We start from the raw sequence: 16,213 nt of genomic DNA on the forward strand, positions 1-16,213 counted from the left end.
TGCGCGCTTTGTCCCAGCTTTGGCCTCCTCTCTGTGCAGCCTTCTGTAACATCTATGTTCGGCTCCTCAGTATCGTCTGGAATAGCCGCGGATGTCAATAGTCCTCTTATCTCGCGTTCGAGTCTGCTTCGTCCTCTTCGATCCTTTGTTCACAAACGGATAGTCATCCGGTTCTGAGCTGGTATATGGATCATGCGCTCGACTTTCGCCATGGCGAGTACGTCCCGGCTCGCAAAGTGTGGTATGGTGTGGGGACTTTTTGCTCTGTGACTGAGGTGCTCGAACTGCTGGGTACGAATCGCTATCGTTGATCTCATTGATGGGACCAGAGAGGTGAGAGTGGCTAAGCACAGCCTGGTCGCTGTATGCAGGCGCCACGGCCGATGTGCTCGCTTGCAGCTCAGCCTCGCCCATACCTGGAATCGATCTCTGCGAGGCTACTCTAGAGCTCCAACGTTTTCACATTCTCTGATGTCGATGTTGAATGCAAAGAGATAGTACCCTGGTCCTCAGTTGTCCATTTGATGAATGTCTCCAGAAGGCCTGGAGCTGATCGAGACATGTTCGACTAAGAACAAAGACCACTTGCGTATATCCATCGGTAGACGGTATAATGCATGATTATATTTCAAAGTGAGGAAACATGTCTTCAGACAACGCCGAGGACCTTGCTTTGCAACGAGCAGAGGTCCACAATCGCGCTGATGCCGCTGACTTCCTGACGACTCTCTTGCAGGTGTTCCTTCACAAACGCCCTTGTCGCATATTCGGCCTCAGCTGCGACCTTGCCCCATGCGCTTGCACCCTTCGAACCAGCCGGGAGTAGATGACTTTCTCCTGACAGTCGCAGCAGCGCTTCTTCCAGCTCTTGATCTGAGGCCGCAAGCTGGCTCTGGAGATAGACAGCTTGTTGCAGCAACGAGCGTTCGTTTTGAGCAGAGCGAGCCAGAAGCGGCAGATGAGGCAGTAGCTTGGAAACGGGTCTCACCAGCTTTGTGTCTTTCCCAATGTCGACGGAGTCCCTCACTATGTGGTCTGTCTCGGTTTTATTACTCTCATACAGTGGCTCGCTTAAACTGCCGTATGACTCAATTAGGTCAATACGAGCAGTGGTGTATCGATCGTAAGAAGCGTAAATGCGTTCTTCAGCAAACTCGAGGTCTATAGGGGCGTCCTCTTGCGCTGCTCGCTTGATAGGCGAGGTATCTTCGAGGAACACCGAGTCTTCCTCCATCTTGGCCAATTCACATTGCATCCACTCGATGATTTGGTTCCGTGCTTTCTCAAGAGCGTGCACCTGTTCTGGAAGCCCCGGCTGGTCTCGTATCGCGTTTGTGGCTTGCTTCCTTGCAATGTTCGCTCGGTCCATCCGGCTCCTTGCTTCCAAAACCTCCTGCTTCAATTTGAAGATCGAACTCTGAATGTCGTCGGGCTGTGCAATTTGCTCAAGTCTTTCCGCTGGGAGGTCTGGTTGCTCTCCGATAGTGTCCTGAATATTATCGCGGGGATCTTGCTTTGGATTGGCGGGCTTTGCACCTAGCACTTTCTCGAGGGTTTCTTGAACTACGTTCAGTTCTGCGAGTTTTCGGCGTTGTCGGAGCAAGGTGATATAGCCTCGTGTCGATTCGTCGTCATGATCTGATTGCGGCAGCGTGGGATTTTCGTCAATGTGGTCGTTTTTGAGATCTTCCAGTGATGCTTGAAGCTCACGGTGCTTGGTCTCCGCTTGAGTCCTTACTCGTAGCGCATGCAAATATGCCATTCGTAAATCCTTCAAGCCGGGTGGATTGGAGCTGGTAGCTGATATGCCTTGAGGACACTCGTGGTTGACGTGCTGGTTTTGTGTTGCATTGTTGACTGGCCTGGTACTGGAAGTGAGATAGCGCGAGAGTGTACATCTGATTCTCAGTGTATCATTACGGGAGTTGATGTACAACGAGAGGGCCCGGTCAACTCCAGAGATGGGACATGCTGATTCAGCTGGCATGGAGGAGGTTGTTTGTTTGTTGTTGTACAAGTAGGGATATATATTCCGGGCTCACTAGAAAGTGGTAATGGCGGACTGATACTCGAGTAATCCGTGACTGGTGGTCCAGAGGCGACTCGGCGGGGTCTGGACGTGCTGCAGAGTGGTGGTACAGTCTCAGGTCGAGGGGAAACGAAACGACAGGGTCCAAAACAAGCGACAAGCTAATTTAGCGTAAACGCGTTACCACGTGACCGAAAATTGCTCTACCAATATCTCGTAAGATTGTGGTGCGAGAGAGAGAAAGGCACCTGTTCCACGCGCGTGTATTTGATATTCATTCTGTGGATTGGTGGTTGCTCGCATCCCCCCTCCAACACAAGCGTTGAGGCTGCTTCTTACTTTTGCCTAGAACAGGACCCGGAGATTACAAGTTCATGGCGTGAACACAGAAATGCAAAGCAGTTGCTTTTGCACAAAAACCGAGATTGTTGTGTTCCAATGCACACGCGTGTCTAGTTTTGAGACGATCAAGTTGGGGCAACGATGCCACGCTGGCAGGCGATCCTTGCTTGAGTTTGATAGCATGGAGATATGTGTGGAACCGGCTTTCAATTTCATGCAGCGTCCTTCGGCCCGCAAGGATGGCGCACTAGGGCTTAAATAAACGGCTATCAGTATCTCAGGGGCAGCGCCCAGCATGTCAGCCAGACAAAGTCCGCTCCCCGTGGCACCGTCGGGGGTAGGCAGAACTTTGAGTCATTGACTGTCGCACAACAAAGATGTGCCTGAATGTGGCGTTCGGTAGATGTTCTCCCTTTGCCGGATGCGGACTGCAGTGATCCGCGGTGAGTGACGCAGAGAGGACAGCGCATCAGCGAATCCTGGCCAATTAGGTGTTCAATAGGGCGAGTGTTCAACAGGGCGAATAATGTATCAAGGCAGCCCGACAAATCCGTAGACGATGTGCTGGCGGGCAGGGCATCGTTGCAAGAGCAGAGAATAATCTCCAGTACGTGCACAGGGCAGGAGCCACACGTTGTAGGGCAAGTGAGGTGGCATTGGCTCCAGTTATGGCGATCGGCGCGTTATTGGCCTGCACCCTTGTCATTTCGCTTCTCTCCACTTGGGAGCGGAGTGCCTCAGAAGCAACCGCCTCGTGCTTCTCCTTTTCACCTAGCACCTTCTGAAGCCCTGCAGCGCGTTCAGAGGTACACTGCGCGACTTTCACAGCACTTGCGCAGCCATTGCATACATAGATTCGTCCCTGCGTTGCGAGCGCCACACAGCAACCACGCGCGTCACCGCACGCTCTCTGCAGACCGCCCTCCCTTCCTACCCTGGCTGCAAGTGCAGAAGCCGCCAATTGAGGCTGCCCGCACCGTTTTAACATGCCGTTCTTCAAGAACGTCTTCAAATCGAAGGACCCCTCCAGGTCAGGGTCCAAAGCAGAAGCCAGCAGCCAGCCCGCACCACGGCCGCGATGGGAAGACGCATGGTCTCGCAAGGACGTAGCCCCAGAAGAGATCCAAGAGCTCGCCCATGTGTGCACACAGGAGATGAAGTCGAGAGGTATGCGCACAGCCAGTCCTGCCCATCGTGGTAGTCCGTACTGATTGGCGACAGCTGTCGATATGCCCTTCATCCTCCTCCCTTTCCGCCCCACCTCCGACACGAGCGCCTCACGAAACTTCATACGCAATTTCTTCAAAGCACAGTATGAGGGGACACGGCAGTTTCGCGGCGAGGGCCTGGCGCAAGAGTTGCGACTAGCGGAGCCATTGGTATGCCTAATTGCGCCCAACATCTGGGAGTGGGACACTACTAACAAATGCAGACATTATGCAGCATCATGAAGTGGTGCTGGAGTCGACTGCCTGGCGGTGTTGTAACCTGGGATGCCTACGAGCTCTTTCGAATTGGCGAGTCTGGTAGGCCACCGCTGCTGAATCGAGTTAGTGTTCAAGTACGTACTGACACATCTTTCAGATTCTAATTTCGCCCGCCATGCCTTCGATACATTCATACCTCTCAGCGTCGATTCAGAAGCACGCAAGCGCCTGATATTTGATTTCTTCGACCTCTTATCTGCAGTTGCCGCAAGGGGTAAAACGAACGGCATGGGTGGCAGGAAGCTGTCGCGCATGGCTGGATGGTGGGCCTTCGAATTCCACGACGATGGCCATGGCTTTGATGGAGGATATCGTACATGGGAGAAGTAGGTTTGCGCAGGACATAAGCAGGGAACAGTTGGCTAACATTTTGTCCACAGGGCGGCAGATGCTGCAAGTCACCTCTTCTTCGCGTACCTTCGATCGCTGTCCCCTGATGCCAACACAATCGGTGGCATCTCCAACCTTCCTCGTTCGCTGCAGTCGCTGCTTTCTCAGACCGAATACCCACCACAAGCGCCTACACTGATGCAGATCCGCACAACGAAGGTAGTCATGATAGTGGACTCTGTCTCACCAACACCATTTTCATTATTGCGCCGCGCAAGGAACTTCGAGTACCGAGACGACGACGCTGCATTGCAGCAATTCTCCTCTTACGATGATAGCGTGAAGGCGCTCACAGACGAATGCCGTAGAGTGTTGGATAGCATTGCATCGGCAAACCAATCTGTCACATCACCTGCAGCTACGACTCCGGATCCATCGTGGTCACGCTTCGAAGACTTTGGCTTCTCTGGTCTGATAGACGATTCAGCTAGCAGTACAAACGGAGCCTCGGCCGCGGGAAGCCCACGAGAGTTCTCTGGCCTTCGAAACGGAGCGCGGTCCAAGGAGACTGACTTTGGCCGCCCTACCACTCCATCATGGGCCGATTTCCTATCCTCTGGATTCGCTGATGAGAACAATCAGACTTCGCCCACCACTTTGTTGCTTCCCACACAAAAGCTTCCACCACTCGGCGAACCTGCGCGGGTGCACAGCTCCCAGTCGCACGTGCGCAATCCTCACGGATCCGAAGAAGACCTTGAACCTGGCGAACTCGCCAGCATCACCGCATTCGATCTTGATGAGACATTCTGGTGGGTGTGGATGACGAGCCTTGCAAATGAGGAAACACCAGATCGAAAGGCCGCTTTTGGTCGATGCACAATCGTTGAGACACGGATTCCCGGTGGGAAATGGCTAGTTATGGAAGAGCAAGTCAAAGGCGCGGCTACGGGGCCTGAAGAAGGTGCTTATATCGCGGAGAAGAAATCGAAGTTCAGCTTCACTAAGCGCGGGCGTCTCGGTCGGAGAAAGTCTACCGGCAAGAAGACCGCGTCGTCTGCACAGGACCCTTACAACCGAACCAACGCCAACACGCCGTCCAGCACCATCGGCGCAGACCAACATGCGCGAATCCAGGCCGCAGCTGCGAAATTGGCACAGAAAGAACGAGAACAGAAGGCAGCGGAACTGATGGGCCAACGCCGGGCTAGAATGGACGAAGCTTCATCCATCAAGACGAACAGTGTGCTGACCCTGCAGCCTCATCTACTGAGCGAAGCCGGGCCCGCTATGAAATGGGATAAGAGGTTTGGAGAGGGTGCCAAGGACAAAGACGCCCTGCGCGCGCAGTATCTTGGTGACATTCACGCTGGAAGGGGTTCGAAGAATGATCTCAAGACCACAGCCAACGGACGGTCGTCGCCATTACCTCCTGAGATATCCAACCGCGACCTGCCTGCGCTGCCGAACTCTCAGACAGATTTGCCTGTATCAAGGTCGCAGGTTTGGGAAGCTCCCAAAGCCAGCAGCCAAGACGCCACTATCACCCCGGTGCCATGGCCCGAGGACTCACCTCGTTCCACTCCGAGGCCAGAGCAAGAGGAGAAGCCAATGCCCGTTACACAGACCGTCGATCATCCTGTTTTGAAGGCGCCGGTCCCTGAGCGCAAAGCTCTCACACTAGTCCCCTCGAATGTCCGCGCTAGTGAGGAGCAAACAAGAAACCCAGAACTAAAGAAGTTGGAGAAGAAGAAGAAGAAGGAAGGTGGCGGCGGCGGTTTCAGGAAGCTCTTCGGCAGGAAAAAGACCGACATCTCTGCCCCAACTGGTGCGAACCAGCAGAGGCCCTCCGAAGATGATTCACGGCTACAGGCCCTTGACGCTGCTCGAAGCGCATCTCAAGTCTCACATCACAACCAACAATACCGAGAGCCGTCGCCAGAATTTGCGGTCGAGCCGGCTGAACCTTCGTTATCACCTTCGCCGGCGATTGAGCACGAAGCAGTCCCTTTCGAACATGCGCAGCCTAAAGTGGAACAGCCCAGTCCGCCACTTGCTCCAGGCAGTGCTGCGCTTGAACAGCGCGAGACCGACCAGGCTTTCTCCAGATTCGACCAAGGTCCTATGGAGGACATGCCAGCTTTCGTTCCAGAAGACAGTGATGAGGACGACCATGCTGTTCCACCAACAGTAAATCGTCGTCCAATCGGGCAGAATTCGAAGATACCTCGACCTATCACACCACCCGAGCAACAGGCCGCGTATGGCCGGGATGACATCTCTGAGGATTCTGTTGATGCCAGACAAGCGTCGCCGTCGCAAGACAGATGGGCTCAGATCAGGAAAAACGCTGCGGAGCGCGCAGCACGACTCAGTGAAGAGCAGACGCGTCGCAGCCGAAGTCAAAGCCAAAGTCAGCGTACTGACGAAGGTGAGACCAGTGGTGAGGAGACTATCGAGAGTCGTGTCGCTCGTATCAAGGCCCGCGTCGCCGAGTTGACGGGCAACATCGATGGCGCGCCAGGCAGACCTGGTGGAGCGACGCGGTAGATAATAAGCCTCGTATGCAGAGGTATGTTGAGCACCTGATATTAGCCAAAACGCTTGCTAATATCCAGGCAGATCTCTCACACGTCTACATGTACTTACTATTTTCTCAGCGTACAAAGAGCACAGATACCCATTTCCGTTTTGCTCTCCGGACATCTAATATCCTTCAATGTCTACAGCGAATTTTGACACGCTTTATACGATTCAGATTTTGTCCCTAGGGTAATGAGGGCAGATGTAATTAGCAGGTGTGCAGGTGCTGAAAAGGGATCGAGGCACTGCAAGTTTGGCATGTAATGCATTTTTGCAAATGTCCTTCTGATAACAATAGACTGTAATCCTTCGATGAATGTAGCGTGACAGAATCTTCGAGCTTTGATGGAAGTTCAGCCTTGAGATGCCGCTCGTGGGTCGAACGTCGATTGCAGCTCCATCGCAACCAAGGAGCCATCAGAGCGCATCTCACCCCAAACAATGCGCGCAATGCCACAAGTAATTCCAACACTGCCCCAGGTCGGCCCGCGGGTGCTTGGACGGGTCATCATCAATACCGGCGGGAAGTTCCGAACAGTCCACAAAGGCCCTTCCTCAGTAGTGTTAAATGCCCTTACAAACAGTGAACACACACTCGGCTACAAAAACCCGTCTGCATCGGATATGGTGCGGTGGGTCGCTCACGGCTGCGTCATCCCGCGTGTAGGTCTAAATTTAGCCACTGCGACAGCGTAGGCAAAGGTACGCGAGGGCGACGACCTACGACACCATAGACGCATCGTGATGAAGATGATGGAGGCTGGGGCGCGTACAGAGAATAAGGTCCTGTGGTTCGCTGACCACGCTCTCGATGACAATCGGTGAGATGACGAAGCAGCAGCTCGATGGCGATGCGGCGCAGTAGTGAGAGCGATGCTTTCGGGAGCTGCAATGCTCCGTACAGAGATGTGCAGAATAATTGCTGGACTTATCATGGCACGGTTCAGCAGAGACATCTGCCACTTAGCCCTGTGTCGTGAGGGAACGCGGCTCGTACGAGCAGCGCTATGTGTGCCAGAGCGCCCCCTATGTTCGAGTTCCCGCTGTTCGATGCCACCTCCCCCTCCTCCAAGGAGTGTTGCATATGAATTGTGAGAGTACCTCCCCGCCTTGCACGCGAGCATGGTCTGCGGGGTTGGTAGGAACTAGTGCCTGCTCAAACCAACAGTTCGTGAGACTCGCCCAGCACCGTCATATGATGCAAACCCTACGAACAAAAGCACACCCTCCAGCATGGGGGGTTTGCACAGGAGATCAGGGTCTGCATCTGCTCGAGGTGTCGAGGGTCTGGCGCAACGGCACAATCCCGGTCGTGATATGTCCTATAATTAGCTATGATGCTGCACCCTTTAGCCAGATTTGAGGTGTTTAGCGGACATCGGTTGATGCCATTACCTCAGCCTGGCCAATAGAAGCGGGCATGCTGCCGTAACACAAGGCTCCAACAGCAGCAAATGTCCGCGAACGGGCATTTTGGCAACTAGGGGGCCAGGCTCTCCAGCAGACCATGTTTTCTAATTATAGGCAGTGTGCCCGCGCCTGCCTCCATGCTTCCTCTGCGCATCATCTCTCGTTCTGAGCCTCGAGAATACCGGAGCTTTGGGTGCAGCTCTGTGTCGCGCATTGGAAGCATATAGCTTGCAGGCTGCGATCGACTCAGCAGCATTTTCGCGCCGACTTTGGCCGCCCATACCGGCCTCCTGAAACGCTCTTGCAGGAACGAGGTCGTGGTCATCTCTCACGACGCCGCGCAAGCTAATCGACGCTTCTGCCCTCGACGACGCTCGATCCCGAGCCACGCCATCACTGCCCACTATACCCTTCGACGTTCGATGCGCGCTGACGTCTGAGCCTGCTATCCATCATGGGCCGCAGAAAGATTGAGATCAAGGCCATCAAGGACGACCGGAACCGCTCAGTGTGCGCTTTCCTTCCACGACGCACGCTCGCCGCGGCCTGTTGCTGACACTGTGCAGGACATTCTTGAAGCGCAAAGGCGGCCTGTTCAAGAAGGCGCACGAGCTCTCGGTGCTCTGCTCCGTCGATGTCGCCGTCATCATCTTCGGTCACAACAAGAAGCTGTACGAATTCTCGTCTGGCGACATCAACGAGACTATCGGTCGCTACCAATACGTGAGTGTTCCTTGTCCTTTCTCTTGACCCATGATAGCAGTGCCTAACGGAGCCGCGCTGACAGGTCACGCAGTATGGCGGCGCACACGAGCACAAGGGCCCTGAGGACTTCATGGGCAAGAAGGATGACGAGGACGAGGACGAGGACGAAGAGGGCGCGCCTCCACGCGACTCGCACACGCCGCCCGAGCAGCATGGCCTGATGCCGCACCACATGCAGCACGCGCAGGCCTTCCAGCACGTCCGCCACGTCACGCCCTCCGCCTCGCCGCCAATTCCGAACGGGTTCCAGCACCGTGGGCCCTCGCCGCAGCCTCCGCACCACCTGTCGCGACCGAACTCGCGACTGGACCAGCACCCTGGCCACGTCCGCCGCAGCTCGAACCTCGCTCCTCCCCAGCCATACCCCTCACAAGCACCGCAGCCGCAGCCCAGCTACGCCTACATGCCAAATCCGCCCTTCTACAACCCGCAGGCCGCTCAGCAGCCACGGGGCCCTCCAGGACCGCAGTACCACTATGCTACCCACCCTATGCCGAACCCTCAAGTGCAACAATACATGCAGCAGGAGCCACGCAGACCGTCCATGCCCCCTATGCCTCAGATGCAGCCGTCCCCGCAAATGCAGCCTGCCGCCCAAATGCAGTCACACCCGTCGCAGCAGCAGCAACAACACCAGCAGCACCAGCACCAGCAGATCCAACACCAACAACAGCAACAGCAACAGCAACAGCAACAGCAACAGCATCAGCACCAGCAGCAGCACCAACAACAACAGCACCAACACCAACAACAACAACAACAACACCAACACCAACAACAACAACAACAACAGCACCAGCAGGCGCAGGCACAAGTACAGGCACAGGTACAAGCACAAGCACAAGCACAAGCACAAGCACAGGCACAAGTACAGGTACAGCAACAGCATCAGCAATCGCAGACTCCGCAGCCCCAAGCCCAGCAACATGAACAACCGCCGCAGCCTACGATCACCGTCCCGTCACCGCCCGCGCAGCACGACTTCCAAAGCCCGCCCCTTCCCCAGCCAAAGCCACTGCACGCTTCTGCCAAGCACAGCATCTTTACGCCGATTGATGACAGCCAGTCAATGCTGGCCGCGCACTGGGGCAGCAGCAGCATGAATCCGCCGCGCGGTGACATAGTCATCAAGCAGGAGCACCGGTCGCAATCGATCGATGTAGCCGCCATGTCGAGACTCCAGCCGAACGGTGCTCAGTCTACACAACCACCAAAGATGTCCAGCCCGCAACCGCCGCCGCAGCCTCCCCAGCGGACACAGTCTACTTCGTCCGTACCGCCGATAGCCCCGCCCACGAGAACGAACAGTCTACAGACAGACAAGAACAAGCCCAAGCTGCGCGTGCAGATCCCAAGTGAGCAGTCAGATGGCGGCAGTGCAACAGCGGATTCGTCGCCCAAGGATTCGATCTCAGGTCAAACGCCAGCTCGCAGCACCGATGCATCACACTCGTCCGGCGTTGTACTCCCTCCTCCCTCACCGAGCGCCAACTCGTTGCTGAGCGCCGGCGCGACTGGTCCACCGAATCCGTTTGCTCGCCCAGCACCACCTACCAACAGCAACTCATACGGCAGCAGCAATCGCGACATGGACACACCAATCTCAGCGTTGCCATCCCGGTTCGTCGAGAATGGATTGCTGCCATCCCCGAGCAGCTTCTATCCCGAGTGGGGCTTTGGGCGGGGTGATTCCAACATGCTGCCCAGCCCACTGACGTTCCAAACACCGGTGGTCACAAACGGGCCGTCTTTTGCACGCGATGACTCGACGGATCGCAAGCGCAAGACATCTGACGGCGGGAGCGACACGAGCCAGAAGCGAGTAAAGGCGTAAGCATTCTTCTCCTGTAGTACCATTGTATGTTCTCTTCTTTTGCGCTCGAGGCGCGGCGCGTGTTGTTTTATCATTTCACCCCTCGCTGTTTGTTCGCTATTGTAGGCGTTGTAGGGAGGATACCCACGACTCTTGAGTATGTTTTTTGTTGTTTCAGCTATATAATGGCATTTTGGTGTGTTGAGTTCAAGGCGCGAAGGACTGCACGATAGTCATGACGGTGATAGGGCGGCCTGCGGATTAGATAGCAGTCGAAAACTGAAAAGCATACCGCATTTCCTGTGACATGGAGTATGCACGGCCGATTATTGAGCGACGTTGCCTTCCACTGCCCTCGAGTCTGGCTGCACAGACGATTCTCGACATTCCGATCTTGCCAGGCCGGCTTCCGAAGACCGCGAGGCTGGGCTCGCAGGGTGACCAGAGCTTGGCTCGTCCCTTGACCGGCAGCGTCATACCCCGCCAGGGTTCGGTCAGCCGCAACGGAAGGCTGTGAGTGAATTGGGCGTCGCCAGTGCAAGTGGAGCCCAGAAGCTATTTCCGCAGTTACACTCGCGAAGACGCAGCCTCTCCGCAGAAGCTGAGCCTCTGCGTGCGCCTTATATCATCAGCCCGCGCCTCGTGTCACCTCCTGCCCTCTGCTGGCAATCCCAACTCTCCGTTCCCCTCCCTTTGTAGCGAACACCTCACCATGGCATACAACAAAGGCTTCAACCCAGACAGGCTGCCGGCGCATGCAGAGCCCGAGCAGGTATGTCTCGACTGTTGATGGGAACACGTGCACCATTGACATTGTCCAGGCCGCGCAAATGCTCTCCCAGGGGTCACGGCCGCCACGAACGTCCAGCGCTCGACCGGACTACAACAAACCCGCCCCCGCGCCACCGCCCTCCACCGCCCAGCATGCGTACCGCCCCGAGGAGCGCTATGGCGCGCGGCCACAGAGCTACGAACAGCGCCCTCCGCCAGGCGCGTACAACGACAACCGCCACGACTCGCGCTACGACTCGCGGCCTGCTCAGACGGTGGGCAGCCCCCCGCCCGCGAACTACGGCCACGGCCCTCCGCCACAAGGTTTCCACGGCAGACCGCCGATTGAGCAGCAGCAGAGACCTCCGCCGACACCTGCGCCGCCGAGGGACGCGAACGACCGCGATGCGCTGTGGAAGTTGTTCAGGGCTGTCGACAGGGACAGCAGCGGGAGTCTGACCGAGGCAGAGCTGAGGACTGCGCTTGTGAACGGTGACTGGAGTCCCTTCGACCCGCACACTGTGCGCATGATGATCAGGTAGAGCTACTCGAGACGTCTGTTGAGACGCTCGCTGACACGCCCAGAATGTTCGACACGGACCGCTCCGGCTCCGTAAACTTTGACGAGTTCTGGTACCAAGCCCCCCCCAAGCCCTGCTTTCAGCTCTACTGACACCTCCCAGCGGCCTGTGGGGCTTTCTCTCCGCGTGGCGCGGCCTCTTCGACCGCTTCGACGCAGACCACAGCGGCTCCATTTCCTACGCCGAGTTCAACGAGGCACTGGTTGCCTTTGGATACCGCCTCTCGCAGCAGTTTGTCACACTGCTGTACACCACCTACGACCGCGGCGGCAAGAACGCCATGAGCTTTGATTTGTTTGTGCAGGCGTGCATCAGTCTCAAGAGGATGACGGATGTGTTCAAGAAGTACGACGAGGACAGGGACGGATACATCACGCTGAGCTTGTAAGTCTTGACAGATTTGAGTCTGCTGCCGACGTGAAGCTAACGTCATCGCAGCGAGGAGTTCCTGACAGGTGCGCAAGCTTTGTTCCTCTTTAACTCGATTTCCGCGTCGACTGATACCGGACTGTATTAGAAATCATCCGCCAACGTTGAGCGAAGACGCGGCATCTGGACTGGCGTATCGCCGCTGCAGGGGTTCTTGGAGAGCGTCCTGGAGGCGTCGGAGGCGAGGCTGTCGAATGGCTGTCAGAGCATTCGAAGGGGGTGGGATGTGTAGGTCTTCCAGACCTCGTTCGAGGACTGAGCATTTCCAGCCTAGGGGGCTTCGTTGTTTGGCATGGTGTACGAAGAGCGTAGCCATTCGGGCTTGATGTGGGGAGGAGCAGGATGATCTAGATACCCGTTTTGAGGATGTGGAATGACATTACGATTTCAAATTCTTTTGTAGGTCTCTTTCGAAGAGTCGCTAAGAGCATCTAGGCCAAGACGGCGCGCGCAGCGTACTCTTTATCTCTGGCTCCGACAGACTTGCGTAGCGCAACCGACTGACCTACCCCCACGTGACGCGGAGAGCTGTCCATGCTCTACGACTCCTGCGTCCAACCCCAGCGGTCTTTCGTTTCTTGCAACTCTGAACGCGCCCATTGAACCGAACACGATCCGACTCGTCATTCGTGGACGTGTCTGAATCACTCCTCACCCACGCACCCTTACGATTGGCGGAACATTCAACCTCGAACAGGCCTTGGCCACACCTACTTGGCACCTACTTTGCATGTCGCCCTGATGTCACTGGCAACGTATTAGCATCTTGTCCAAGTATTACCATTAATCTGCTCCATGTATATTGCACCTTCCTAGCAGTGCTAGCACAACGGGGGGATGGGTCTAGTCGAACGCCCTTCGCCCGACGGCAAGAGGCATGTATAAGTATGAGGAGATATCCATGCATTCTTCCATACTCGGCTGCTTGAAGATCATCACCGATACCGATACCAATACCCCGTGCCCTCTAGCCGATTCTTTCCCGCCATGAAGCTCCTCGCAGTTCTTTCTACCGCGATTGCTGCCGTCTCGGCTGTGCCCACAGCCGCAGCAGCGCCCAAAGTCCTGATCTGCTCCGACAGCACGACAGCAAACTACGCCGAGGGCTCGGTTCTGCAAGGGTACAAACACACAGATTGTCGTATACGATGCCATCACTGACCTGATGCTCAGCTGGGGCTACTACCTCCACAACTACCTGACAATCCCCGTGGTCAACCTCGCCGTCAATGGCCGCTCAACGCGCTCCTTCATCAACGAGGGCAAATGGACCGCGCTGCTCGCCCAGACCAACCCGGGTGACTTCGTCCTCGTCGAGATGGGGCACAACGACGACGTCGACCCCACCACCGACACGCGGGACCGCGGCGTGCTGCCCGGCGCAGGCAACGAGACAATCGTCGTGACCACCGCCACTGGCGCGAATGAAACCGTGCACACCTTTGGCTGGTACCTGCGGTCCATGATCGCCGACGTCCGGGCTCAGCACGCAGTGCCGGTGCTCTCCGGCATGGTGCCGCGCAACTACTGGACCGGTGACACGCTGCAGGCGCGCTGGCCGTTCGCCGATACCGCGCAGCTGGTTGCCCGCACCGCCCGCGTGCAGTACGTCGACCACACCAAGTACGGCGTTAATGCGCTCCAGGCACTGGGGCCCGTGCAGGCGAAGACGTTGTTCCCGAATGATAACACGCACACGAATCCGGCGGGGGCGGTGCTCAATGCCGAGGCGTTTGTGACCGGTGTCAAGTGCGGGAGGCGGATTGGGCTTGCTGCATATTTGAGCGCGGAGGGAAGGGCGGTCGAGAGTTTGTGCTAAGTAGGTGTGGGATGGGTTTGGTTTCGAGGAATGGGGGGTTCGGCCGGGCTTGGGCGGTGGCCAGGGGCGGGCTAGACGCTTGCTTCTGTGTTGTGAATTTATATCTTCAACCCTTTTGGATCTAGGCCAATTGATCAGGAGATACGTTAGGACTTACCCGCGATATGCAGAACGTTCGTACGAGGCGAGTTGTGCAAGCGTACCGAACGAGCTGAGTGCCATCTCGTCCAACCCTATCGACCCAAGGCTCGCACTGAAACACGACGCCCGCAAAACCGACGAGAAGACACAGCAGACTGGGGAATTAGAAGCCAAGAACCAGATCGGCAGCATTCTGTTCCCACTGACTGCGAGCCGAGGAGCGCTGCCAGTCTCTCCATCTCCCCAGTGACCAAGAGGCCAACCATCCTCATGTGCGAGGAGCGATTACAACCCACGGAATCCGCCCTTGGGCAGCCACTGCATCACTCGTGCGAAACTGTCCCCATGGAATCCATACGCTGGTTCTGGTGGTTCTTCTTGAGATGAGGGAATCGCTTCGCCCCGGTTGCTCAACCAGAAAGCACACAATATCACTTCGTCTCGCGCCGCCCCAGGCCGTCCTCAGTGGCGAGAACGGCACACGTACCGTTGGCCGGAGGTCCGTCGCTGGGCCTTGATCCGACGTGTGGGGTATCCGAGGCGGACGTCAAGGCAGGAGGGCTTGGTATCTGTCGTGCGTTCAAGACCGGAGTCAATGCTCATTCTGGCGTTGCTGTCGACTCACAAAGACAAGCGGACAGCCGGGTGTGGGCACGTACTCGCCATTTGAACCAGCTAGCATGCATCGACTGATCGCGGGGCGTTTTGGAAACGGTCCGCCGAAGTTGGGCGAACGGTGTGCTGTGGTCCAGACTCTGGCTGGTGCGGGAGTTGTTGGAAGCCGTCTTGCAGGCCGCGGGTCTCGTCTGCTGAATGGCAGGTCACAGCTCTGAATAGAGCGGGTCGTGCACGCCTTGGGAAAGTAATTGAGTGCGTACGGTCTGCTTGGGATAGGGGGAGGCGTGGAGACGACTTGGACGAAAGCATTGTGATAGCAGCTGCGGCTTTAAGTTTGGGCGGTGGTGGCGATTGAGTACCGTATAGTCCCACTTTGTCCGGAGGCTGTAACTAAAACCTTGCTAATGCAGTCTTTTTGACGGGGATTCAATACGAGAGGGGGATAATAAGTGTAAGGGGACAGTGACTAAATTTGCTAGAATGATTTGTACTAGAATTCGTTAGCCAAGCTCCTATCTAAGCCTCTTGGAGGTTGCTACTTACCTGACTCTACAGCATCCTTCTTGCGTAACGCCCAAAGAAACGTCTGAACCTGCAATACCAGCCTGGTCACCCAAAGACCACTGAAGAGATTTCTGGAATGATAGCTCTGTTCTTTCCGATGCGGATGGCCATAGGACCTCAAATGCTGTCCTTACTGATGCAAATCGCACCTGCATACTGATTGCACATCGTCAAGAAGCAGCGTTACCACTGGCTTGGTGGGTGAGATCTGGAGGTGAAGACCCTCGATCCAGATCAGGCGGGTTTCATGAACCGCAATGAGCAAACCAAAGAAGAGGAAGTCGAGGTTGAGGAGTTCATTGTGAAGGATGCAAAGTACTCTGCCGAACACGAAGAGTATTGTGACGTGAAAGAGACTAGCTTAGAGGATGAAGAGGGATAATGGTCCTTGCTCTCTATACACTACTGGTACTGCGTCCACCGGGTCAGTTTCTATAGGCATTGGATTCTGCTACTTGTCTTCCCTCCACACAGTGCCCACGCGCTGCAGCCGCTTGACGTTGTGTGCTTCTCTCTGTTGGCACACAACTA

At 56.0% G+C, this 16,213-nt stretch overlaps 5 protein-coding genes across 5 annotated transcripts; 4 read left to right on the top strand and 1 right to left on the bottom strand.

Annotated features, from left to right (window-relative positions):
- Positions 1–649: 649 nt before the first annotated feature.
- M421DRAFT_55175 (uncharacterized protein) lies at positions 650–1,987 on the bottom strand (the record flags this gene model as incomplete). The annotated part of the gene is made up of 1 exon (XM_033595283.1): positions 650–1,987. One exon carries the CDS (start codon positions 1,985–1,987, stop codon positions 650–652), a length of 1,338 nt encoding a protein of 445 aa, XP_033452383.1.
- A 1,120-nt stretch (positions 1,988–3,107) lies between these two features.
- Positions 3,108–7,202, top strand: M421DRAFT_416863 (uncharacterized protein). The gene is made up of 6 exons (XM_033591235.1): positions 3,108–3,538; positions 3,593–3,750; positions 3,804–3,897; positions 3,956–4,184; positions 4,239–6,760; positions 6,849–7,202. The coding sequence occupies exons 1-5, from the start codon at positions 3,358–3,360 to the stop codon at positions 6,736–6,738; spliced, it is 3,162 nt and encodes a 1,053-aa protein (XP_033452384.1). The 5' UTR covers positions 3,108–3,357; the 3' UTR covers positions 6,739–6,760; positions 6,849–7,202.
- A 1,433-nt stretch (positions 7,203–8,635) lies between these two features.
- Positions 8,636–10,780, top strand: M421DRAFT_54219 (uncharacterized protein; the record flags this gene model as incomplete). The annotated part of the gene is made up of 4 exons (XM_033595200.1): positions 8,636–8,691; positions 8,748–8,904; positions 8,969–9,451; positions 9,638–10,780. 4 exons carry the CDS (start codon positions 8,636–8,638, stop codon positions 10,778–10,780), a joined length of 1,839 nt encoding a protein of 612 aa, XP_033452385.1.
- Positions 10,781–11,194: 414 nt separating this feature from the next.
- M421DRAFT_285199 (EF-hand) lies at positions 11,195–12,954 on the top strand. The gene is made up of 5 exons (XM_033588961.1): positions 11,195–11,531; positions 11,581–12,068; positions 12,116–12,163; positions 12,214–12,495; positions 12,550–12,954. Exons 1-5 carry the CDS (start codon positions 11,472–11,474, stop codon positions 12,626–12,628), a joined length of 957 nt encoding a protein of 318 aa, XP_033452386.1. The 5' UTR covers positions 11,195–11,471; the 3' UTR covers positions 12,629–12,954.
- A 573-nt stretch (positions 12,955–13,527) lies between these two features.
- M421DRAFT_98348 (carbohydrate esterase family 12 protein) lies at positions 13,528–15,762 on the top strand (the record flags this gene model as incomplete). The annotated part of the gene is made up of 3 exons (XM_033598602.1): positions 13,528–13,661; positions 13,714–14,289; positions 15,723–15,762. The coding sequence occupies 3 exons, from the start codon at positions 13,528–13,530 to the stop codon at positions 15,760–15,762; spliced, it is 750 nt and encodes a 249-aa protein (XP_033452387.1).
- Between the last annotated feature and the right edge of the window lie 451 nt (positions 15,763–16,213).

The sequence above is a fragment of the Didymella exigua genome (genome assembly GCF_010094145.1).
Source record: "Didymella exigua CBS 183.55 unplaced genomic scaffold M421scaffold_4, whole genome shotgun sequence".
Lineage (NCBI taxonomy): Eukaryota > Fungi > Ascomycota > Dothideomycetes > Pleosporales > Didymellaceae > Didymella > Didymella exigua.

What these genes read in the sequence shown, in the direction of transcription:
- M421DRAFT_416863 (XM_033591235.1), top strand. Translation starts at nt 3,358, where the DNA reads ATGCCGTTCTTCAAGAACGTCTTCAAATCGAAGGACCCCTCCAGGTCA. An exon ending in ACAGGAGATGAAGTCGAGAG is followed by an intron (nt 3,539 to 3,592) that starts GTATGCGCACAG and finishes GATTGGCGACAG; the next exon opens with CTGTCGATATGCCCTTCATC. An exon ending in CTTTCGAATTGGCGAGTCTG is followed by an intron (nt 3,898 to 3,955) that starts GTAGGCCACCGC and finishes CACATCTTTCAG; the next exon opens with ATTCTAATTTCGCCCGCCAT.
- M421DRAFT_285199 (XM_033588961.1), top strand. Translation starts at nt 11,472, where the DNA reads ATGGCATACAACAAAGGCTTCAACCCAGACAGGCTGCCGGCGCATGCA. An exon ending in ACTGTGCGCATGATGATCAG is followed by an intron (nt 12,069 to 12,115) that starts GTAGAGCTACTC and finishes TGACACGCCCAG; the next exon opens with AATGTTCGACACGGACCGCT. An exon ending in GTAAACTTTGACGAGTTCTG is followed by an intron (nt 12,164 to 12,213) that starts GTACCAAGCCCC and finishes GACACCTCCCAG; the next exon opens with CGGCCTGTGGGGCTTTCTCT.